Source organism: Drosophila arizonae, chromosome 4, assembly GCF_054131065.1.
Source record: "Drosophila arizonae isolate 15081-1271.41 chromosome 4, UAZ_ARI_1.0, whole genome shotgun sequence".
In the NCBI taxonomy this organism is placed as follows: Eukaryota; Metazoa; Arthropoda; class Insecta; order Diptera; family Drosophilidae; genus Drosophila; species Drosophila arizonae.
In genome coordinates this window covers 5,742,081-5,766,834 of record NC_142924.1, presented here as the reverse complement: position 1 = coordinate 5,766,834, position 24,754 = coordinate 5,742,081, and the positions used below count along the sequence as shown (strand labels likewise).

The window sequence follows — 24,754 nt, the reverse complement described above, 5'->3', positions numbered from 1 at the left end:
AAAATAGGACTGACTGTATGATAAAGAAAAGGAGTAGATTTTGGTATAATTGGTGAAGAAATAAGGTTGTTTGGAACAGCATTAAAGTGGAAATAGGAGCAGATATAGATAGGCTAGGACAAGGAAAGACTATTTTATATAACAATAGGAATAATTGAAGTACAAAATTATTGGAAGTAAGAAACTAGTAATCGTATAAGTAAAAGAATGCAAAGAAAATATAAAATAGTAGAATGTAGGAGTAAAAGTTGGAGGTACAACCGAAAAAAGTAGTAGAATAGTATTAGAATGAAGAAGCAATAAAAATGAAGTAGTGACTCTCTAAAGAGTGGAAAAGACAGAACCAAAATGTCTGTCGATTCTAAACTAAATCTGCTATGCGAATGTAGGCAAATAAAAAGAATAAACAATTTTATAATTTTTTGATATTTTTATTTTAAAAATAAGTTTTCTTTTATTTGTATTATCATTAAATTCATGCATTTTGTATTGTCTTAATTGGTTTTAGATGTCTTGTGATGCGTTTTGACTTGATGGAACTGCGGGCGGCCGCGTATTACGACGCCCACTCGACATGCATGGATAGAGTCCATAGAGTTACAGTGAATAGAGAAGCTTTTCGATATTATAGTCATTTATCATGTACATCAAGCAATTTGTTAACTTATTTACAAACAAATTAATTTATGATAAAAATGCATCATTTGTTCTCGTTGTTGTTGTTGTTAATTGTGGTTTTTGCCTGGCCATAATTTAAATAAATTAGATAATTTTATAAAACTAAGCTAAGCGAATGAAGTTTTTGTTTTTTTTTCGGATTTTTTTTTTTTTTTTTAGGTATTTAGGTGAAGAGTGAGAATAAATAAATAGTTCAATGGGCACATGAATAGAATAAATAAAGTTGATAATGGGAATAGATGAAGTTCTGGATGAAGTGTGGATAGTGTGTGAGGTGTGTGTGTGTGTGTGTGTGTGGTGTTTGAGGGTCTTTAGATTGCGCATAGGGCGCACAATTGTCAGCATCGCTGGGTCAAAGGATGTCGGCCATCCCTTGCTAGCAAGGTGGCAATTGGGCGTGGCAGGCGCAGTCGCAAACAAATAATAAATAAATAAATAAATAGCGTTAAATCGACTTAAATGCTAGCTCAAAAAATCCAAATATATCCAAAATTGGTTCACATAAATTGGCAAATTGACAGCGTGGGTGAAGTGCACGAAGTATAGTGATGACGATCATCATGTAGATCTCCCTACTCCCCCCGTCTACCACAGCGGCATGGGGCGATGTCTGGCCAAATAGGCCGGCAGGCTGGCAGCAGTTGGAGCGGGACAGCCTGAAATGCAGATGGGAAATACATGAATTACAGATCTCAAGATGGTATTAAAGGGCTCAAACGTACGGCAGACGGCGCAGGTTTGCTCATCGGTGCCATCGCCGCAGCCATCGCGGCCGGAGCACACGATGGCGGTGGAGCGGCAGAGTCCATTGCTGCAGCGATGCGGGCAATAGGCATCCGGCTCCCGGCGACTGGCCAGCAGGCCACCCGCTTCGATCAGGCGCATGAAGAGATTGGGCATGGCACGAGAGCCGCAGAGATGGGGCGGCTCATCGCTGCCATCCTTGCAGGAGACAATGGCATTGCAGTACTCGTACTCGGGCAGGCATTCGCCGCTCTTGCAGCGGAACGTGTGCGCCGGACAGCTGTTGCCGCCCTTCAGGTGGCCATCGCAGCCCAGCTCATCCTCGCCATGCGGACACTGTTTGCGTCCGTCGCAGAGCGCCGCACGCGAGATGCAACGGCCACTGCGCTCGCAGCGGAACGCCTCCGCCGGACAGGTCTGATTGAGGCGGGCATTGTGGGTGCACTCCTCGTCGGATTCGTCGTTGCAGTCGGGGCGTCCATCGCACACGAAGAACCACGAGATGCAAACGCCACTCGAACGGCACTAGGAGAGAGAGAGAGAGAGAGAGAGAGGGATTAATTACGGGAAACTGCATTCGATTTATATTAGGGGTATTCCTGCTTATGCTGTCTTAATATGCTCACCTGGAAGGTGCCGGGACTGCAGCCTGTGCGCTCCGCACTGCACTGACCCTGATCTGCGCCAGTTGATGCGGCGCAGTCGCATACGCCACGTGCATTGCAGACGGTGTGGGGATCGGCCATCTGGCATTGGCGATCGCTGGCGCAGGGCAGACCCAGAGAGATGGCTTCCAGGGCCAGGTCGACGCGCTTGCGCAGCTCTGTGCTCGGTTTGCCACTCAGCAGCGACACGATGGGAATCTCTGGCGGGTAGCTGACAGCGGGCAGGGGTGTGGCCTCCTCGGAGGCCATCAGGGGCTTCAGGGTGGTCACCACTGGGGCGGCGGGCTCCATGAGGGTAACACGACTAGCCAAGCCGAGCATGGTCTGCGTGGTGATCTCGACGATATCAGCCGGGTTGGGCGTGGCCTCCTCGTTGGCTTGAGTGACGGGCACGTTCAGCGCATCAATGTGATTGTTCTGGTCGAGCTGTGTGTCCAGCGTCGTGGACTCCACAATCAAACTGTCCGATTCGAGCTCCTGCAGTCTGATCGGACCAGAATTATCGCTCAGGTCGAAGGGCAGCTCCTCAGGCGACAGCGTACGCTCTGGCTCTGCCTCGGCTTCCGTTTCCAATGTGGTTGACTCTGGCTGCAGCTCAGCTGTAACAGCTGCCTGTTCGTGCTCCTGCTCCTGTTGCTCCTGCTGCTGCTGCTGCTCCACTGGCATCTCGGGATAGAAGGTAACTAGTTTGTCATCCAACTCATTGCTGTTTGCTTCAGTGACAGGCACTGCTTCCGCTTCAGTGTCTTCGGATTGCTCCTGCTGCTCGTGCAGTTCATCGGCCTCTGCCAGCAAATCGGGCATGGCTGGCATTTCATTCTCATCCAGCTGCTGCTGCTGCTGTTGCTGCTGCGTCTCCTGCTGTGGCTTCTCGCCCGCTGGTATGGGCATAGTTTGCGCTGGCTGCTCTCCGAATGGCACTGGAGGCACGGTGCTGTCGCCCTCAAGCATCAGGTCGTTCAGTATGCCCGCAACGCTTTCGCTTTCCTTGAAGTCATCGGCAGGTTGCTCCTCGCTCACAATGGGCACCTCGGCGACCAGCTCGGGCAGCTGTGTGGCTGCCTGCTCCGTTTCCATTTCCGCTGCTGCTGTTGCTGCTGCTTCGGTCACAGTCTCCGCTGGAGCATCCTCAACTTTTTCCATGCTGGCATCGTCGAAGTTCACTTCTGGCTGCTGCAGCTCCGCCTCATCCAATTTGATCTGCCGCTCAGTTGTGGACTCTGCCTCTACCTCTGCTTCGGCCTCTGCCGCTGTGACCTTGATTGGCTGCTGCTCCACATTTGGCTCCGCTCCTTGTATGATATTATCATTTTCATTTTTGTCCATTTCCGCTTCAGCCAGCTCGCCACTTTCACTGCGCTCGGTGACAGCTTCCGTCTTGAGATTGAGTTCGGTTTCCTGCAGCTCATCGTGTTTAATTGGCGTTGCCTCTGTCGGTATTTCAGTGGCCGCATCAGCCGCGCCTTCAACCTCATCTGCCTGCTGCAACGGCAGCTCCTCAACTTCATCCTCAACATGCGACACCTCATCATTAGCAATGTTGTCTAACTGCACCGCCTGCACTGCCTCGAGCTCCGACTCTGTCTCCGACTCTGGTTCAGGCTCTGGCTCTGGCTCTGACTCTAGCTCAAGCGCTGGCTCTGCAATTGTTTCCGACACTTCGGGCGTCTTAATTGCATTTGCATTTAGCTCAGTCTCCTCTGCTGCTGCTTCTGTTGGCTGCTGCAAGATTTCTGGTTCACTAGTTGTTGCAGCCGTCTCCTCCGCCTCCGCTGCCTCGTCGTGCTCCTCTGCATCGTCTTGTGCATTGGCCACCTGCTCTGTGACTTGCTCTGGCGCCAATTCATCATCATTTGTTGGGTAAGTCGATTCTTCGTGCTGCGCTTCGCTGATTGCCTCCACCTCAGCAGCTGGCTCCATCTCCAACTCCGTCTCCTTCTCCGTTTGGCTTTCTGTCTCTATCTCATGTTCCACATTCTGCTCCGCCTGCTCCTCATTCAGCTGCTGCTCAGTTGTCGCCTCTTCTACAGTCTCAGCCGCAGCCTCAACCTCAACTTCAGCTTCAGCTTCGTCTGGTTTTTGCTCTGCGATTTGCTGTTGATTTAATTGATTGGCTTCATTTAAATCATCTTCGCCACTTGTCGGCTTAACGTCGGCGCTTTGTTCTGCCTGATCGGTTGTCGACTCCAGCTTCAGCTCCAGCTCTGACTCTGACTCCGTCTCCTTCTCCTTCCCATTTTCCGTCTCTTCCTCTTCCTCTACTTCTGCCTCTGCCTCTGTCTCGATTTCAGCTGCATTCTCAGGCTCTGCCGCGGTTTCAGTTGCCGCCTCGACTTCTGCGGCTTCAGCTGCTTGGTCGGGTTTCTCTGGCTCCTCTTCCACTTGATTTTCCTTTTCCAGCTCTGGCTCAGCCTCTGTCTCTGCATCATTGGCAATTGTCGCTGCTGGGCTTTCGCTGTCCATCAGATTCGCTGGCTCCTCAATTTCGGTTGCTTCTGTTGCGAACTGCAGCTCGTCTTGTTGTTGTTGTTGTTGTTGCTGTTGTTCCTCTTCTTCCTCCTCTGTTTGCTTGGCTGGCTGCACTTCTTCAACAGCTTCTTCATCTTCATCATTGACTGCTGTGACGTCAGCTTGTTGTGGTTGTGTCTCCACCTCCGCCTCCGTCTGTGCTTCCGCCTCTGCTTGAGGCGCCTGCTCCGTCTCCATCTCATGATCACCCGACTGCTCCACCTCCTCCTGCTCAACGTTCTGTGGCTCAGCCTCTGGCTGCTGCTTGGCTGGCGCATTTGTTGCACTTTCATTTTCCGCCACCTCTTCGCCATGCACGGGTATCAAATCATCATCAGCATCGCTTGACGTCGGCTCCTTCTCATCCTCCAGCTGCAGCTGCTGATTGTTCCCTGTGGCTGCCTCCACATCAGTCTCGCTGTTGATCTCCTCCTCCTTCTCAATGGGCACGGCACCTAGCGCAGATTCCAGCTCATCATGTTGCTGTTGCTGAGGAGCTTGCTCAGCCGTCTGTTGTTGTTGTTGTTGTTGCTGTTGCTGCTCTTCGGTTTCATAATCAAATTTCATGGTATCGTCGGCTGCGGCTGGCGCAATTTCTTGTGCGCCCGATGCCTCCTCCGGCTCCTCCTCCTCCTCAACAGTTGGCTCATTGACCGTTGCAGGTGCTGGAACCGCCTCCTCTTCAATTTGCACCTCTGGCACTGTCTCTGGCTGTGGCTCTGACTCGGGCTCTGGCTCTGGCTCTGGCTTTGCATCCACCTCCGCCTCTGGCACCGTCTCTGGTTCTGCCGCGGGCTTGATCTCATGCTCCTCAGCGTATTCCTCATCAATCTTGTACGGATAGTCGTAGGCGGGCAATGCTTCAGTCTCGTGCTCCACAGCTTCCATGGCCTCGGTGGTCACATCGGCTGGCGTCAATGGTTGCTGAGCTCCAGTTGTTGGCTGCTGTTCCTCGACGGGGCGTTGCTCCTCCTGCTCGGAGGCTACCGCTTGCTCAACTGTTTCAGGCTGCTCTGGCTTCAGAATTGCGGGAATGTGCTCACTCTCCAGCTCAGTTTCCTTCTGCTGCTCCTCTGGTTGCGTCTGCTCAGCCTCGGGCTTCGCTTGACTCTCCTCCAACTCCTGTTGTTGAGTCAATTCGGTTTCCTCATGTGCATGATCCACAGGATCGAATTTCTCTCCATTGTCCACGTCGATGACTTGGGGTCGCAGCTTTATAGCATCCATATCATCCTCTTCCAATGCCTGCTCCTCCACGCTGGCGGGCAGCTCATCCTCCAGCAAGATGGGCGCTGACGTTGTTCTCGCTGTAGTGGGCGCTGGAGTTGTTGTTGTTGTCGTCGTCGATGTTGTCGTCGTTGTTGTTGCTCTCGTTGTAGGCACAGGCGTTGTTGTCGTTGTTGTTGTCGTTGTGGTCGTGGATGCCTTCTCAACCGGCTGCTCCTCTGCTGCCGTCTCATCGGCCGCTGGTGCCACACAGAGTCCACCCACCATGCGCGTCGGCGCCGTGCACTGGCAGCGTCCAAAGAGATTGGGTATGAGGAAATCGCAGTGGGTGCGCGTATCGAACATTTGACAATGGGCATGGCTATAACAAACGGCGCCAGGGTGAGCGGCTGCAACGAGATGAGAGAGAGAGAGAGACGGAGAAGCGGGGTTAAAGCGTTGAAGAGAGATATTTGCGGTGAGTGAGAGATTCGCATGGCCCCCACTTGGGGCTGTGCTCCACGTTCTGTTATTAAACTAACCGTACATTTGTTGCAACAGCCACCAAATGCATATTAAAAACCCATCATCATCATCAACCAGAACAGCAATGTGAACACAGCAAAAGCAACAGCAACAGCAAAAGCAACAACAACAACAACTATCGGTTGTTCGCAACGAGTATTATGCCAACAATCTGGAAGGCATTAGCCCGCCTTGGACATGCCTAATAACCGTCAATAGAGTCAGAGTCAACTGCAACGCATTGCCGATGACGTCGCCCATCTTCCCATCCCCAACTTCCCCCCCTTTGTCTAGCCCGCATTCTTCATTACGGTTTCCCATTGCCCATGTACCCTGCTCATCATTCAGCATTCCATCGCCTAAGCGCCCGCCCGATATGGCTACTGCGCATAACTGGCCTGCCTGACTGACTGCCAGAGCCAGCTGAATCTGAATCTCAGTTAGCTGCTTAGCGATTCCTCTTTTATGCATTGCTCTCTGTGGCTCTGCTGACCCACTTTCCGGGCCTGCTGCAGGCGCTCAACTTGTTTTCACTTGTTTCGTTTTAACTTTTGGCGTGGCAACTGCAACGATCAACAGCAACTGCCAACTGCCAACTGGTAAGAGCAACAACAGCAGCAGCAACTGCAACAGCAACTGCAACTGCAACAGCAACTGCAACTGCACCTGCACTCGCTTGCCCTTAGGGCTGCGTCTAGGCAGAGCCAAGTTAAGCTCAGCTCAACTCAACTCAACTCAGCTGTGCTGGGAATGCAGTTAACTGACTGCCAGAGCCGGCGAGGCGCCCCAATTTTCATTGCCATGGCAAGCGGCACTCATTGGAGTTGAGTGGCTAAACTGTGATTGATCACGCTAAACAGTGACTGGTTAAGCGAAGCTGTGATTTGGCATTTGCAGTTGATGTATTGGAAAATGAATGAATTTGGTGACTCGAAGATATTAGTTAGACTGGAAAACTAGTATAGCTTAATAGTTGATTGTCTAGCTCGAGTATAGTTATCAGAGAGACTGATTTGCATGGCTAAATTAGTAAGTTTAAGCTGACCAAAGCTGACAGCTTTTTGCAAGCTGATTGCTATGAAACTCAAGCAGAACAAAATGAACCATTTTCAATAATTAAATATAATATAATTTATGTAATGTGTATGATATGTAAAAAAAAAAATTATTATTAAAAAAAAATATTTTTTTTTTTCTATTGTCAAAAATTTTAAAATAGAATAGAAATACAAATAAATATATTTAAAAAAATATAAATTAATACTGCTTTTCCATCTTTAGGGAAACAATTCATAAATTAAATTTTTTTCTTTAAAATTTTGCAAAAAAAAAAAAAAAAAATTAATATATAAATAAATATTTTTTTTCTATTTTTCTATTTCTTTAAATTTTTCATATATTTTCAATGTAGTTGTGGAAAATGCTTTGCTGAAGTGAGTCTCGATGATATCACTGTCAGGTAACTGTTATTTCACTTAAGCTCTGGCTAAATTAAGCGAGTACTTGAAGAAGAAATGCAGCTAAGAAACCGATGGCTGGTTGAGAATTTCGAGTGTGAGTGACTTTCAGAAATACTCATGATAGAGATACATATATAGTATGTATGCAGCTGATTGAAGTGCCTGTAATAGAGCTATCAGAAAGCGTGACTCCTCTAAAGGTACGGACACGTGACAAGTGCTCAAATACTTATAACGGATAAGCACTTGTGACTGCTACTTGTGACCAGTGGAAAAGTCAGGCGAAGCGAAGCGACGCCACGAATTTTCCGCAGTAGCGCAGAGCCGCATAGCCGCAGACGAAGTATCGTATCGTTAGCTTTTTTGGCTGGCAAAGAGTCAAACGTTGGCGGCTTTTCACAAAGATATTTTGAGCGTTGCATTGGCTGGCATTTGGCGGAACCGGTTGGCCTCTGCACTTAAGAGGCGCATACATGGCGTATACTTAACGAATGCGCCGCTGACACTGACGCTGGCCCGGCTGCTGACTCGCTGACTCGCTGACTCCCTGACACTGACTCTATGCCCAGCCATTCCAAATGCGAGTAGCTAGCATGAGCGAGAGAGAGAGAGATAGATGCTCTTTCTCTCTGACACCAATATGGAAGGCAGTGGCATAGCAAGCCAGCCAAATGCTCTTTCACTTTTCGTAGTTGTATCAACAATGGCTAGCCCACCCCGGTTGACTCTGATGACGACGCCTCTGTGCAGCAATGATCGATAAGCTGGGGCAATGCCATGGCCATTTAACCTGCCTCCTCTCTCTCTCTCTCTCTCTCTCTCTCTCTCTGTCGGCTGGCCTGGCGCACCGGTGTGACAGGTTGCATGCGAATGCGGCACGACTGCATCTGGTAACCCACTTCGATTACGGTTTGCGCGTGTGAAAATGCTGTGAGTCGAATCGCAGCTGATGCTGCATTTACTTCCAGCTCCCGCTACTCATCACAGTTCTCTCATCAAAATCAGCATAAAATTTCATTTGCGAATAACTTATAATAATCATAATAATAATAATAGTAATAATAATCATATGAAAACTATGTCAAGCCAAACCGAGCTGCAACATTTAGTGTCGCGTTCCTGTGGCTTTAATAACTCAATTTATGTTAATTTTGTGCTGCCAACTTTCATTGCGAATCATGGCCATAAAAACGAAGCAGGAAAAACAACAACAACGACAACAAAAATATAGAGGAACCCCCTCCTGGTATTTCTAATTAATTGCAGCCATTTGCATTTTGGAATTCGGTTTCATTTGATGTCGAGCATTTGGGCGTCGTTTGTCAATCTTGCAATTCAAGTCGTTCGCAATTCGCAATTTTCTTTTTGCTTTCTTGTATTTTCTTGTCGTTTCTTTTCTATTTTATTATGGCATTTGCCTCTGTTATTGTTTGAGGAAGTGGCAGTAGCAAAACTGGTCTCCAAAGCATTTGTTCCACATAATTTGCATGCAATTTGGCTTCTGGCGCAATTTGGACAAATGGTCAAAACATTTCCCCCACAGCGCAAATTAACACAGTTGTATCTATCGTTTTTTTAGTTTTTTAGATTTATTTTTTTTTTTTTAGTTGTTTCTTTTTCTTATAATTTTTTATAAAGCGGTCAAACGAAATGAAATGCTTGGCTTTTGTGTGGCATGGAAAGTGTTTTACACTGACCAACAACAATTTGGCGCTTTTAAATCGATGTTAAAGACTTTAATTTGCGCTGGGCAAAAGTGAGAGGTATTTTTTTTTTTTTTTTTTTTTTTTTTTTTTTTTTTTAAATTTGGAAATGAACTACGATTTGAGTGGCCCAAAAGAATGGCCAAGAATTTTCATAATGTGTATAATTTCTATACATAAATTATGTCTGAATTCTGATTTGATTGAGGATGATTTTATTAGAGCGACATTCACGAGTCCATAAATAAATTTAAGTAGTCTATTTTCATATTTAAATATATACATTTTTTTTTGTAAAATATTAGTATATATTAATATACTTTTCTTGGAACCAAAGTTTTCTTGAAATAAAAATTTGTTGAAAATTAATTTTTTTGAATTCGCTAAAATAAGATTGCAGATTGAAGGAAGAAAGCAATTCTATCCATCCACTGGGCTTGCACGCAGTCTGATTCATGATCATGATAAATCTTCGTTACAATTATATTTTTTGGCATGTATGTATATCCAAGCTCACAGTTTCAAATCCAGTTGGCATAAATTTCTTCAGCCCTGTGATTCATAGAATAATTTTAAGTCACGTAGAAAGTAGCAGAAGCTGACAAATTTCATTGCTGAGATATGGAATGTGGAAGTGAAGGTTCCATCTTGCGTATTGACTATTAAAATTAGCTTGGCTAGAGATCCGTAAGGCTATCCGCCTAGCTCTTAGTTAACAATTAAATATGTCATGATTCATAGCTTGAGTCAGCTAGAGAAAATCGAATTGAGTGAATGTAAAAATGAATTTTTGATATATGGAGACATCATTTGTCTACCAGTCAGACATTGAATGAAATAATAGAGTAAAATATATTCGATATCTTTATAAATATATATAACTAAATATATCAATAAATCACAATTGAATCAATCAATGTTACCCCCTTCTATCCACCCCATCTTTGCCCACTTGCTTGATTGGCCAAAGCAAATTGAGCAACTTTCATATGCAGCTGCTGCTTCTTCTTCTTCCATAGGCTATTTGATTTTCAGCTAAAATGCAATCAGATAAAGCAGAACAAGTGCAGTTATTTAAGCGATGGCGGTCAAGTGATTCATAGTGAACAACCACTCATTGGCTTCACTTTTGCTGCAACTTTGTATGCAAATCAACAAACGGCACAGACCGAGAACTGAGCTGAGCTGAGCTGAGCTGAGCCGAGAGCAGAGCAACGCGAGATCTCAATCTAAAAGTTTCTCGAACTGCATTTGCAGAGTTTTGTCTTGGCCACGTTCTGCCTCGTCCATACGCTGTTTGTCTGGACAAATGCATAAATGTATATATGCATATATACAATATGTATATGTGTATCTGTTCATTATATTTGCTTGGCCTGGCATACTTTTCTTCTGGACAAAGCGGTAAACATTGTCATATGTGTGCATAACTCATAAAGATCAGCCTGGCTTCGCTTCGGGTTGGTTTGGCTTGGCTTGGCTGGCTTGGCTGGCTTGTTAAGAGTGCTGGCAGTGTCTACACGACGTTTTTCCCGAAAATGGGCTTGGGCTGGAGTTCTTGAGGCTTTGGGTTAAGGTGCATGGGAAACTGGAACAAGTGGCACGGCGACAACAGGGAAAGCCTGCACAGCTCCAATCTGGCACAGCACTTGCTCAACTTGACCCAAGAGGGAGTGAAACAGAGAGAGAGAGAGAGAGAGAAAGAGAGAGACAGAGTAGTGAACGTTTGTCAACTGTGCAAAACGGGAGTCAACTGCAGCAGCAGCAAAAGTTCCAGCTGCAGTTGCAGTTGCAGTTTGGATTCTGATTCTGATTCAGAGTTCTGGATGCTCTTGCTGCGGCTGCTGCTGCTGCTGCTACGCTAATTGGACTTTCTTTGACCGTGTCGCTTGCTTTCTTTTCACATAATCAGTGCAATTTAATTACAAAAGCAGCGCTGGCAATTAGGCATGTAAAGCAGACAGATACAAGCACAAAGAGAGAGAGAGAGAGAGAGGGAGATATTAATCGAATCTGTGAAGCTGTCACAGGACCTGCGGCTGGTGAAAGGTTCTGCTCCTCTCTTAGCTCTGTCCGCTTTGCTTTCTTTCCGTATTTCTGCATTTCTTTAGTTTTTTGGTGAAAGTATCTCATAAATGGCATGCAATGCGCTTAGCTGCCCGCAAACAGTCGACCCGACCACATGTCATTAAAATTATTTTAATTAAATATTAAAGCCAGGCAATGCCAGTTGGTTGTAGCCTGTAGCCTGCAGACCGCTGCCAGCTGCCGTGCCACGCCCACTGGGCGTCTTTTGCATTCAGTTGATTTTAAATGCCGTATAATTATGTCGCAGTAGAATGCAACAGGTGAATGGCAAAGACACGAACTCTAGGCAACAGTTGCTGCTGCTGCTGCTGCTGCTACTGCTGCCACTGTTGACTGTTACAGTTTGTCGTCGCCGTCGCCATTGCAGTCGCAGTTCGAATCGTGTTCTTTGTCGTGCCCGCTAAGTAGCTGGGCAAACAAATGTACCGCAAGTGGCCAGCTGAGCAGCTCGTACTCAGTCTCCGTCTCAGTCTCAGTCTGAGTCTCACTCGAATCGACGAAACATTCTAATCAGATTAACGCCATTAGGCGCCAATGTGCCAACATACGGCGGGAATGCGACCCCAGCCATTGATCAGAATCGGAACAACTCGAATGCTGAGCAAACATCTAATGGAACTAGCATTTAACTAATGCCTCGATCAAAATTGTGTGCTTCTTTTGCTCATCGAACTGCATTCGGCTAATGAGTAAAGCACACCTGAAAAGCTAATTGGAAAAGTTCTTTTGTTGAGTCGAATTTTTCAAGGGACTTCTGATTGGAAAATAAACAGCGCCGAGTTGATTTGAGCTTTGTTAAACATAATTTTGAGTGGGGACTCTACTTTGTATTCTAGTATACAGAAATATCTTGCTAATGCACGTTATACGACAATCAAATATAAAGCTCTAATAAAATATATAATAAACTTTCTCATCAGGTAGCAAGAAAACAACGTACGTAGCTTATTATCAACCATAGCCATAACCTGGAGCTCATCTATCTTAGAGAAGAATATGTCTTCATATTTCATCTGTCTGCTGATATGAACTACAAAAAGAAACATTTCTAATCTCTAAAACAAATCGCAAGTTTTAATATAATTTATTGCCGCTCAAAATGAATAATTATTCTGAGAATCTCAATAAAAATAAAAAAAAAAAAAAAAAAAAAAGATTAAATAAAAAGCACAATCCAAATATATTAAATTTATATAATATATATAAAATAAGTATAGTATTATTAAAAAAATATATATATCTCTTATATATTATTTAAATATATTTTTAGTTTCCTTAAGATTTGTTTATAAAATTAATTTTATTTATTATATTTATATTATTTTTACTTATCATCAACTTAGGGCGCCCTTGAAGTTTACCGTTAATGCGAAATATATTTAATATCTTTCTATATTTATATCATTCGTTTAAGAAACTTTTTTATTAATCTCAGTCTCATTCTAGGTACCATAAAAGCTAAATCAGCTAATTAAAAAAAATAAATAAATAAATAAATAAGTAAATCAACAGTCTAAAAATCTCTGGCTTTATCGGAAGAAGATCTACCCTGCGGCTGCGTGTCAAACTACTAGTTCAAAAGATCATAATGAAATGCATGTGGACCTGTGAGAACACAATTTCAGGCACTGTCAGCTATTCTAATTGTAATATCATACAGAAATTCGAAAGCCAAGCACTTAGATTTAACATTCTACTGCACTCAAACAAAGAAGACTTCCTTGGCTTCATCAGAAGATTTGTAGACTAACCAGACAGACAGACATGCCCTAGGCAGAACTTAATAAACCGAAACTTTATACATATATTTTTGGAATATCTAAATGAAATATTCATTTAATAATCTGCAATAATCTGTAAGCCTTCGCTTGTTTGTCTGCAGCTAGATTCGTTGCCTACTAATTGATATAATCTAAAATGAACTCATGCTAATATGAGGTTATATGTTCCTCAAATTACAACTTCTCAATCGATAGGCCACTCAATGTCCACTTCCGAACAAGCCTACAAAACTCAAAAGCCTCTCTTATGGCCACTCGCATTTCGTATTCAAAATGAAATTCTAAAGTGGAAAATTGGAAAGGTATAAAGAAGAAGAGAAAGACAAAAACTTGAAGTATGCAGTGGCTCGGCTTTTGGCTCGTTCCATGATTCTAGGAATATTAACCAATTATGCGTATAATTAGTGACACGATTGTCTTGTTAGCTCGAGAGTAGCAATTGTTGTTGTGGTTGTGGTTGTTGTTGTTTTTGTTTGTTTGTTATTGTTATAGCCATGTTAATTGCTTGTGTCAAGTGGCGGCAATAGCAAAAGAAAAATTGTTATAGAAGTGTTAACGAACGTCAAACAATCAAGCGGAAATGAATGAAATGCGATGGTTAAACAGATTGGAAAAACAAACTATATATGTTGTACAGATGCCAGATATGAAAAGGAAAGGTGTGTATATTTGCTGCACATGCGTGTAATTCCTAGACGATAAGCAATCAAAGTTCCATTCTTTTCAATTTTAGATTTTTTTTGTTTTTTTTTTTTTTTTGTTTTTTGAGCATTTATTGCAATTTATGTGAAAACTAAACAACATGAAGTTGAACGAACGACAGTTAAGGCTACTATTATTATTATTCATGTATGTATATATGTATGTATGTGTGTATGTATTGTAATTATGAAATTCCATGCAATTAGGGCCACAATTGATCAACAGTTGTCTGATACTTACGTCCCAGACATGTGTGCTTGCGGAACTGCAAGAATCCCTCGACGCAGCGGCAGGCACCGTCCAAGCAGCTGCTGTTTGCCACCTTCATTGAGCACTGTTCGCTCACCTGGCAATCGCCGCCCAGTAGTTGAGCTGCAGTTGAAGAAACGAGAGATACAGCTAAGTAAGTTATGTGCCATATGAGTAACGGCTTCTCTGCATTTATGCAAACAACTGAAGCACTATTATTTGCAGACAAGCAAACAAACAAACAAATAAACAAATAGACATATCTTCAATAGAGACATGTCTTCTTTTTTCTATTTTTTTTTTCTTCTTTTTTTTGGAATGGTAATGGCAATGGTATGGGGTTACTCAAAGATTGACTTACATGACAGACAGCGCTTGGAGTCCAGTTGGACAAAGTAGGGCGCACACTCGCAGTAGCCCAGCGCTGAGCAGCTGCTGCCCTTGATGAAATCTGTGCAGTCCATGTCATGCTGGCACTTGTCACCCAGCTCCAGAGCCTGACTTGTGTTGAGCAGTGTGCATATGACAAAGGTCTGAAAGAATATTTGAAGTAAATTAGGATTTTTAATACAGAATAACAAAAAGTTAAAAGACATAAAATTTTATAAATATTATTCGTTATAAATATATATTATAGATTATATTAGAAGGTATATGTACTGCAATGGTATACTAGAAGCTATTCTACATTCCAATCAATTTATTTTTTTGTTTCATATAAAAATGTTGCTAAACAAAATAGTCAAATTAGCTTCTCAGAAATTTTATCTTACTATCTATGTATATAGGCCAGATGATCAACCCAGAAATTATACCTTACTATATATAGGATCTTCAATCGAATTTGGATCGATTTGATCTTCAACATTCTAGTTCTCATTCTGTGTTGTTTTGCATATAAGATTAGCCTAATTGTTTGCATAGAAATCAAGCTAGGTCAGGTAAGTTTTAAAACTAATTGGGTCAAATTCCTAATGAGCTTCATAATGAAGCATTTCTCTAAAACTGCGGTTTTGAAAGATAAAAGATAATTAGGATTAAGCTGATCTCCTATATACATTTAGTCATCCATAATGCTATTGAAATTAAATAGAAATTCCGAAATCAGAGAAAAATATCTTATTAATAATCATATGTTGCACTTAGTTGTCAGACATAAAAAATCTCTAGTATTACTGAACTACATAATCCACGAAGCAAAAATCAATCCAATCAAAAAAAAAAAAAAAAAAAAAAAACTTTCTCGTATGCAACATAGATGAGTTAACAGTTTCCGTTCTCGAATATTTCACTCAAGTCAAACACGTTCATCCAGCATTAATCCAATCTAATCTGCAACAAATTATATGAGCATGCCCATGCTAAAACATGCCACATCACGAAGCTACAAGCTTATATCCATAGATCTTATATAATTATGTTGTAAAATGCAGATGATATAAGAATTATGGTTAATCAACAATTTTATAGTTAGCCGGGCGTAAAATTTGCACAGCGTGAAGCGTTAGGCGTTAGCCAACACTGACCAGGCAAGCTAATTGTTTGAGTACACGAAATCGCCGTTAGCCAAAAGTCTTGGCCATGAAGTGTTGCGGTATAATTAATTTGTGTAGTCGAAAATCGCACAAGAAACCAACCAAAAGATATAATGTTATTGTAGCTACTATATTTATGAATGAAAAGCTGTATGTGAGTGTGTGTGTGTGTGTGTGTGTGTGTGTGTGTGTGTTGGTGTATATTACGCATGTGTTTGTTATGCTTGTAACTGACAGTTAGCCAGATAAGCAGACGAACACGTTATAGATGCTTCAAAGATACAAGCACAAGTTGTAAAACAAAATTAACAGTTGCCTGAACACAACACACACACACACACACACAAAGATACACACGCCCAGTGCTGCACAAAGCCCAGATCTGAAAAAAAAAACCAAACCCATTTGGGCTCTCTATAATTAAGCACAACAGCAACAGCAACAACAACAACAACAACAACAGCAAAGGGTATTATAACACACTCCAGTTACAGCTCTTGGCTTTTGTATCTTTTGGGCCGTTTGCAGTTAGAACGTGTGTATCTGACAGATAGAATGCGGAGCACAGAGTACAATGCACTCGGGCCAGTGTTAAGCGCCACACGCCATTAATTATGCCAACTACCCCGCCCAACTAACTAACCACCCGCCCGTCCGCCTTGTCGCCCACTCTTGAGTTGGGTAACAATATCTATTTGCATAGTCTGATTGGATAATGGAAAACGAAACGGTACTGCGCCATCTGATTTGTGTAATTATATTTTCATTTTGATTTCCAGCTCAAATTTGCTGAGGCATAAAATTCAATGACAGCATTAAATTGTAATAGATATGCCCCCCTTCCCCAGCGCCTACAAGCAAATTCCAATAAGAATTTCAATTGGCAGAGCAGCACACGCAAGCCAAGCTCTTCGCTAACAAATTTAACAAGTTGCGACATAAGTTTACAGTTAGTTGTTGTTGCTGTTGTTGTTGTTGTTGCTGTTGTCGTTGCTGATGTTGTAAAAAGCAAAAGAAGTTGAACCTGTATGCAACTGATGCTAGTTGCATAGATATGGATGCTGAATAGTTAATTGTTGCACATAATTTGTTGCAAAAGTTATTTTTACGAGTTTCTTGAAAACATTTTTGATTGAGAGGGTCTGTAGTAGAGTCTGTAGGAATATTGTTTCCGGTTTTTGTATAGGTATAGTATAGGATTATAAAATAAAAGTTGTTGGTCATTCTCTAACTTATTTCATTTATTTTATTTCATTTTTACTTATTTTTGTTTGTTTTTATTTTATTTATTTATATATATATATATATATTTTTTTTTTTTGTGAAATTTAAACAGAATTTTTATATTATGTTGAATAGTTTTTTAAATTTTGGTCAATAAAAAATCATAAAATATTCTATCATATCATATATTATATATATGGTCTCTATAGAGTAGAGCATCTCTACTGCAATATCAGCTGAACATTTCTTCAGCCTCACAAAGTTAAAAGCATTGTAAATATGTGATAAGCCTCTATAAAATTCTATTATTTGATTGCCACACTTAGCTAAATTGATTTTGACTTCCTCTATTTCTATGCCAAATGAATATATAGATTACAGTTAGAATTTGGCCTTATGCACTTTTTTTTCCCAACAATTTTTTAACAACCACAATTTCTACTCAATTTCAATTGAATTTTTGTTGTTGTTGTTGCCATTGCTGTTGGCTGACACAAGCCGCAAAACTAAACGTGGGCTCATAACAAAACACTCAATAGCAGCAGCAGCATCAGCATCAGCAGCATCAGCAATTGCTATTGAAGCTGCAAAAGAATGGAAACCGGCAGCAGTTTAAAAAAGCATCGACAGAGTCAGAGTCGAAGGCAAAGACAAAGACAAAGACAGAATCTCAGTTCCATTCTCAATTCTGAATTCTCAGCGGCAGCATCAATATAAAAGAAAAGAGTCAATAAAAAAAAAAAAAAAATTGTTTAATTATGCTTTCGAGTGGCTTTTAAGCACGAGCAGAGAATGTGATTATTGTTGTTGGCCCATTAGAGTGGCCAGCATATGAAAGACTAGACCTATACCAGTGTCTGCTTCTCCCTCTCCTACCTCCTCTCTCTCTCACTCTCCGCAGCTCAGGTTGACCCATTAAGCATTCAAGTTACTTTCATTGCCAGACGCTTTTGTTTGGCTAGCAGCAAACTTTCAAGTGCAAGAAATAGCAGTTTAAATATAGCCGAAATATATATATATATATATATAAATGTGTATATGGTATACGATATAGTAGCGTGTGTAGGATGCTATTAGCAAGTGGCTGACAGGATTTGCCGGTGTTGGCCAGGCCATCATAATACAACCTCCACACGCACATTATTCATTTAGCGGGGCCTTGCTAGCTGGCATGATTTATATTTTGTTTACGGCAACTTTTGCAATTTGAGCGCTAATGAAGAAGTTGAACGCACGCCTCGGTTGCCGGCACTCGTAATTTACTGGCAGCATCGTAAAAGAACAGCAGCAGGACCACAAAATTACACAAGCAACAAAGACAACAACAACAACAGCAGAAAATCATTTTTCGTGTTTTACAAATTACAAATTACGTTCGTACATTTGTTGCAGCTGTTGTTGTTGTTGCTGTAGTTGTTGCTGTTGCAGTCTGTGATCGTTGGGCGCCAGACTGTCTGCTGACCTTTGGCCAGGCACAGCTGCCCACAGCTGAAATGCAGGTGAAACGGCTGCTGACCAAGGCTAAGACCGAGCAACGGTTAAACAAACAGCAAAAAATGTGAATATAAATAATTGCACTACGATTTTGTGGAGGAAGAAAAGGAAGATGCTGGGATATATATGTATGTATATATATATTAATGTATATATATGTATATGTGTATAGAAAATTCTGAAAGAGTTGCATAAGAAGGGTAATTCAAGGCTGAAGATAGTTAAGTCAAGAGCTCTATGAGTCAGCCAACTGATATTAAATTACTTAATTCATAGAATCTTATTAAGAAATATTACCAGCTCTCATATATACTGGACCTTATTAAAAGGACTCACTAATAAAAATGTCTTATATAAAAAATATAATATATATCATACATATGATAATTCATTATATTACAAAATAAAATCGTTTAATAAAATATTTTATTTGTATATCATACATATCATAATGTATCATATTACAAAATAAAATCTTTGAATAATTAGTTTAATTGAATCCTTAGTTGCCTATTCATTTGTAATGAATTTTCCATATTATATTTAGATTTTTTTTTTTTTTTTTTTTATATTTCCTTCTCCCAGCCCTAGCCTATCTTAATAAAAATTATATTCTTATTACCTAAAAACTTTTCTTTCACATTCAAATCAATTTGGTCTTCCACTCTTCTCTCGTTATTAATTGGAATACGCTTTTACCCCACATTTATGAAATGCACATTTCCAGTTCTCAGCCATTTTCAAGAGAACATTTATTGCTTCAATAATTCAAAAGTTAAGTTGGCTAGCGTGCCAACGACAGGCACACCTAAGGCATAAAGGGCCCTTTGTGTATTCCCAAGCCTAAATCTGAACAAAATAAAAAGTGTAACTCCCACCGTTTTTTTTATTAGATTAATTTGCGTACATTATTCAGAGAGCTGGAGTGACGGACGCCCTGCTAGGCAAACAGTTAAGCTAACTGAAAGAGTTGTAGTGGAAGACGATGATGATAATGATGTTGGCAATGATGGTGATCATCAACAGCATCGACGCCTTGGCCATCTATCAGACAACGTTTGACCCAATGGCCGACTTCACAGCTCTTTCACACACTCAAGCTGAAGCGGCTATAACAGCTGTAAAAACTTGGCCAACGGCCCACGATCAAAGTCAAAGTCGAGGCTTAAGTAAATGCCGAACAGCCCACGCCAAAAACTTTGTACTTATATATAGAAATATGCTTAAGCCGAACAATGCTTTGACAATAATTGAAGTTTTATTTTTGGGAGCAGTTCGCATTGGCAACGCCCCAAAAAATATGAAATGGTGTGGCAACCCCGTTTGGCGCTGATCAATGGCAGATTTTTTTTTTTAGCGAATTGAACGATGTTTGTCAACACTGCAATGCATTGCTGTGTGTGTGTGTGTGTGTGTGTGTGTGTGTGTGTGTGTGTGTGTGCGTGTGTGTGTGTGTGTGTGTGTTTTATTTGTTGTTTTATTCATGTGGACTTACCGCTAAAAGCCGCTTAACCGTAAAAGCTTCGCGGAGCAACGCGCTATTTGCAGGTTGCTTTCTCGCCGCAGCCGACGTCGACGTCGGCGTCGCTGTCATTGTTGCTGCCGCTGCTGCTGCTGCTGCTGTTGCTGTTGCTTTTGCTGTTGCTATTGTTGTTGCTCTCACAGAGCGTTTGCTTCCAAGAAGATGTTGCCAGCTAGGCGTTTGTTGTCAAATGCAACCGTCGTTGTTGTTGCTGTTGTTGTTCTTGTTATTGTCGTTGCTGCTGCTATCGTATATATTTATTTTTCGTTATTGTTGTTGCTGTTGTTGCTGTGTGGTTCACAACCTTTGAACTTGACGTGGGTCAAAACGGAAATGAAACGAAACGAAACGAAGTCAAACGAAAACGTTAAACGTACGCTCAAAGCCCAACAAGAACAACAACAACGTAATAATAATAATATAAGTAAGAATAATAATAATAATAATGAAATATATGTGAATGTGTTTCATTTTTTTTTTTTTAAGGTTTTTTATGGCCTTTTGCCGGCCGGCTCGCACGCCCCTCATTCGCATTCACTGGGCGCAGCCCGTGCGCTCCACTTACAACATTCAAAACGAAGCACCGACAAAAACGAATGACTTAGGCAACGAACTTGAAATTAACACCTGGCTGCCCATAATTGTTTTCGGTTTTCTACTTTGCTATTTTCACTTGCTGTGACGACCTTTGTCTAGTTTTTTTTGTTTTTTTTTGTTTTGCCTCTCACTGTTTATAGAACTGTCTTGGATATTTTTGGGGACTGCCTCCACTAGTTCTTGTTCGCCTTCCTCTTCCTCTACTTTTTTTTTCAGTTATAAAATCTCATTTTATTGCAATGCTTGTGAGCTTGGGAATGTGACGACAACGTGTTGTCAGTCAGCTCCATAACCGTTAGACGGCATTCAATTTTTGGTCGGATTTGGGCTACTTCTCAGCTAAGATCTCTATGCATGTTGTCTTCTAGTTGTTGTTGTTGTTGTTGCTGTAGTTTTTATAACTTAATAATAATAAAAAATGGGGAAAAAAACTTATAGGCGTTGCCTGACTTCGAGTTCCGTTTAAAGTGGGCTGCAACCCAAAGAGCCGCAAGCTGTGCACATAAAAATTAGTGAGCAGCGTTGTCTGTGTGGCCCATTAAACTGCAGTCAGTCTATGCTAATGCCTTAGGGCACACAGACACACACACTCACGCTCACACTCATATAGTTGGAAACTGTGGATGCTGCACAGCCATAACCTATTGACCAATAATGCTCTTGTAAATTATAGCGCGATGGACAGTGAGAAAATGCTTTGGAGCAGCTCAAGTCGAGACTTGAGTTTGTATGGGATATTTTTATATGTATATATAAATATATTATTTGACAATCTAATGCTCTATCATTTGAAATTGTATAAGGATTATTTAGTTGCTTGATCTTATTCTTATTATACTAACGGCAGAACACTGCAGCTCATGTCATATTTCTTTAAAGTTTTTTTTTAAAGAAGTTTCATGAAGCGAAAACATATTCTATTGGTGGGCACTCAGAAAGTTCCTCGATTTATCTTGTATAAATTATGACGAAATGATATTCAAGAATAGCCAAAATGTTAGTCTGTTGAGATCTTCAAATTTGCTGAATTCATGAATTGAGGTTTATCATATATTGTATCTGGATATGAAAATCCAAAATATTCTTGAATATTCTTTCAAAATGGGAAAAAAAATTAAAGAGACTAGACTATTCGCTAGAGACTCAAAGATATTTGTGATATTTTTCTACCATGCGCTTCAGATGATTTGTGAAAAAATATAAATGTTAAAAATATATAAAAACACAATTACTCAATCATATATGTTTGATATTTAATCCCTAAAAAAATATATTTTTATGCGAATATTTGCAGCTGCATTAAAATGAAGTAAGAAAAGTTTTCTCAGCTCTTATCAAGTTCCTCAGCTCACTTTAAATGCATTTTGGACTAAAATTCGTAGGGAATTGGAGAGTATATTAATTAATCTACCAAAACTTTTATATCGCCATCTATCTTTTGCTCTATATTTTCTCTTCATAGTTTTTCCTATATCTCCCCAATCAACATCCGATTTCGCTCAGTGTAGTCACGTTGCTGTTGCTGCTGCTAGCGGTTTATTTTGTAATTTATTATGTTTTCTTCTCGCTCTGAACAAGTCCTGCCAAATGATGATTATTTGCATTGCGGTCAAAGTGCAAGTGCAGGGGGCGTCGCCAAACGCTGCCCAAGGCGCAGGCATTCAATCGGCGAAGCAGCGAAGGCCGGCAGATTGATTGCTGACGCTGACCCACTCACAGGAGCAGCAGCAGGATGCGAGTCGAGGATGTGGCCAATGGTATGCCAAGTGCCAAGCTACACACTTAACGGGTGTGCGTATGAGTGCGTGTGTGTGTGTGTGTTGGTGTGTGTCTTTGGGTGAAGTGTTGCGGCTGCTGCAAACAACCGCAAAACTGCAAATGGAGTTGCAGAGCGCATTTTTCTTGCTCATTTTTTATTTCGATTCTGATGCTGTTCTTCCCCTCCCCAATTTTTCTTATTTTTTTGCGGTTTTCGCTTGATCGCACTTTGGTTGGTCTATCGGTCGCTGGGTCGTCATCAATGCAGCAGCCATGGACATAAACTTGGCAGCATAAAAAGCAGCACACACACACACACACACACACATACACAGAGCGACACATGCACATGGATAGAGGCTAAAAAGCAACGCGATTTTTGCACCGTTATGCGCCCAATATGGCAATGCAGCGTGCTAGAGCGAGAGAGCGCTAACACATGTGCAGCAACAGTTGATGCTGCTGCGGCTGCTGCTGCTGCAGTTGTTGCATCTGCATCTCCTCCCAAACTAGCCAAGGCAGGAGTGTCTTCATCTGCTTGCCTCTGACTCTCTGACTCTCTGCCCGCTCTCCGGCTCTGCTCCTCTGCAGCTCTGCCTGCAACTCGTCTTCACTTGACTGCGTTCCATGTTTGTTTGTTTGTTTGTTTGCTTTTTCGAGTGTGAGTGTGTGTTTTTGTGTGTGTGTGTGTGTGTGTGTGTGTGTTTAGAATGCGCAAGACAGAAATTACAGTCGCCGCTGGCCGCGCCTTGGACATGGACAACAACTGCCACACACACACACACACACACACAGAGAGCTGCCCCTCCATCTCCTTTGGGCTGGACATGGACAAAATCAACGCCGTCACAGCCCCAAACAGCAAACACACAAAAAACCCCATTGAAGCGACGTTCTACGAGAGATCGAGACCGTAACAGCAACAACAACAACAACAACACTAGCGAGTTGGTGAAATTCTTGAACAGTTTTCTTTTCTTTTGGCCAGGCGCATAAAATAACGTATATATTAAATGCAACACATTAGACCTAATTATTATTATTCATTATTTAATATATTATTATTTATTTGATTTAATTTTCATATTTGTTCCGTTTCAACACACGCGTCGCGCACTCGTATCAGATTTTCGATTTATATTTATATATTTTACCATTAAATGTTAAAATTTGCACTGTATTTCGCCTCGCTGCTCTGTTTTATTTCGGTTTGTTCAAATTTTCTTTCTTCTTTTTGTTTTTGGTTCGTTTGTGGAGGCGAGCTGGGCACGTCCGCACGTTACGTTGGTCAGCAACGAACTGAAGAGGAGCACGCCAACGACGGACTTAAGAACTAAGACAGCAGCCGTTTGCAGACACGAAGAAGTTACCAACGCCGGCAGCGGCTGCGACGCCAGCTTAAAAGCTCCAGACCAAAGTCAAAGTCAAGGCAGCGCAGCCGCAGCCGCAGCGACAGCAGCTGGAAGCTTTGCGCTGCCTTGGAAATCGGACGTAGCGACGCGTCGCTGCGCGCAGACGCGCAGACACGACAAGTGCCGTCGTCGTCGTCGTCGTCGCTGCTGCTGCTGCTGTTGCCGTTGCCGTTGCTACTCTTGTGCTTGTTGTTGTTGTTATTATTTTCTTGCACTATGTTAATGTGGTCGCTGCGAGGCTGTGGAGGCTGCTGGCGTTGCTGTTGCTGGTGTCGTCTGTTATGCTGTGTGTGCTTTATTTGTTTCTTTAATTATGAGTGTCAGTTGGGGACAGTTGCAAGCGCAGATTAAAGCAGATAAACGTAACCTGCACACAGACACACACATATATACTCACCACTTACCACTTACAGCTTACACCTACATCCACTTCTATTTCTATTTGTGTTTTTCACTTTTCGTTTACAATTAACTGTTTTTTTGTTGTTGTTGTCGTCGTCGTCGTCACTTGCTTCCGCCAGTGTTGAGCAATCGCCGCAATTCTGTACTAAGCCAACTAAAGACAACAAAATAAACGACGTGCCACAATTCTACTCCGAAAATAAACAATCGCATTTCACACTAATTGAATAATGCGTTCGTTCGGGTGTCTTCGTCCATAGTCTCTGGGCATTTCTGGGCATCTCTGGCATATCTGGCTGAACGGGCATAGGCTCTTTAAAATTTACAAAATTATAATTTAATGGCTTTAAATTGGTCGCTTGGGGTGTAATTTTCGCATTTGCGTTCATTTCGAGTTGAATCTGACCCGCCAAATTGCCAGAGAAACTGTTGATTCAGTCCGGACGGTGACTTGACCAATCGGAGTGGTTCAAAGGGTTGCAAAATGCCAAAAGGGGGAAA

The 24,754-nt window shown here is 42.0% G+C and overlaps 1 protein-coding gene across 4 annotated transcripts; it reads right to left on the bottom strand.

Moving 5' to 3' along the window:
• Window positions 1-767: 767 nt before the first annotated feature.
• On the bottom strand, window positions 768-24,399 carry ImpE1 (Ecdysone-inducible gene E1). 4 transcript variants are annotated; one of them, XM_089467824.1, is made up of 7 exons: window positions 24,256-24,399; window positions 20,058-20,395; window positions 14,671-14,842; window positions 14,301-14,432; window positions 2,049-6,211; window positions 1,401-1,947; window positions 768-1,334 (listed from the first exon to the last, which is right to left on the bottom strand). In XM_089467824.1, exons 2-7 carry the CDS (start codon window positions 20,154-20,156, stop codon window positions 1,264-1,266), a joined length of 5,184 nt encoding a protein of 1,727 aa, XP_089323950.1. In that variant the 5' UTR covers window positions 20,157-20,395; window positions 24,256-24,399; the 3' UTR covers window positions 768-1,263. The 4 variants fall into 4 exon arrangements, with proteins under 4 accessions (XP_089323950.1, XP_017863971.2, XP_089323949.1 ...); XM_018008482.2 differs by lacking the exon at window positions 24,256-24,399 and adding an exon at window positions 23,594-24,145; XM_089467823.1 differs by lacking the exon at window positions 24,256-24,399 and adding an exon at window positions 23,594-24,145 and having other exon boundaries at window positions 20,058-20,328.
• Window positions 24,400-24,754: the final 355 nt, after the last annotated feature.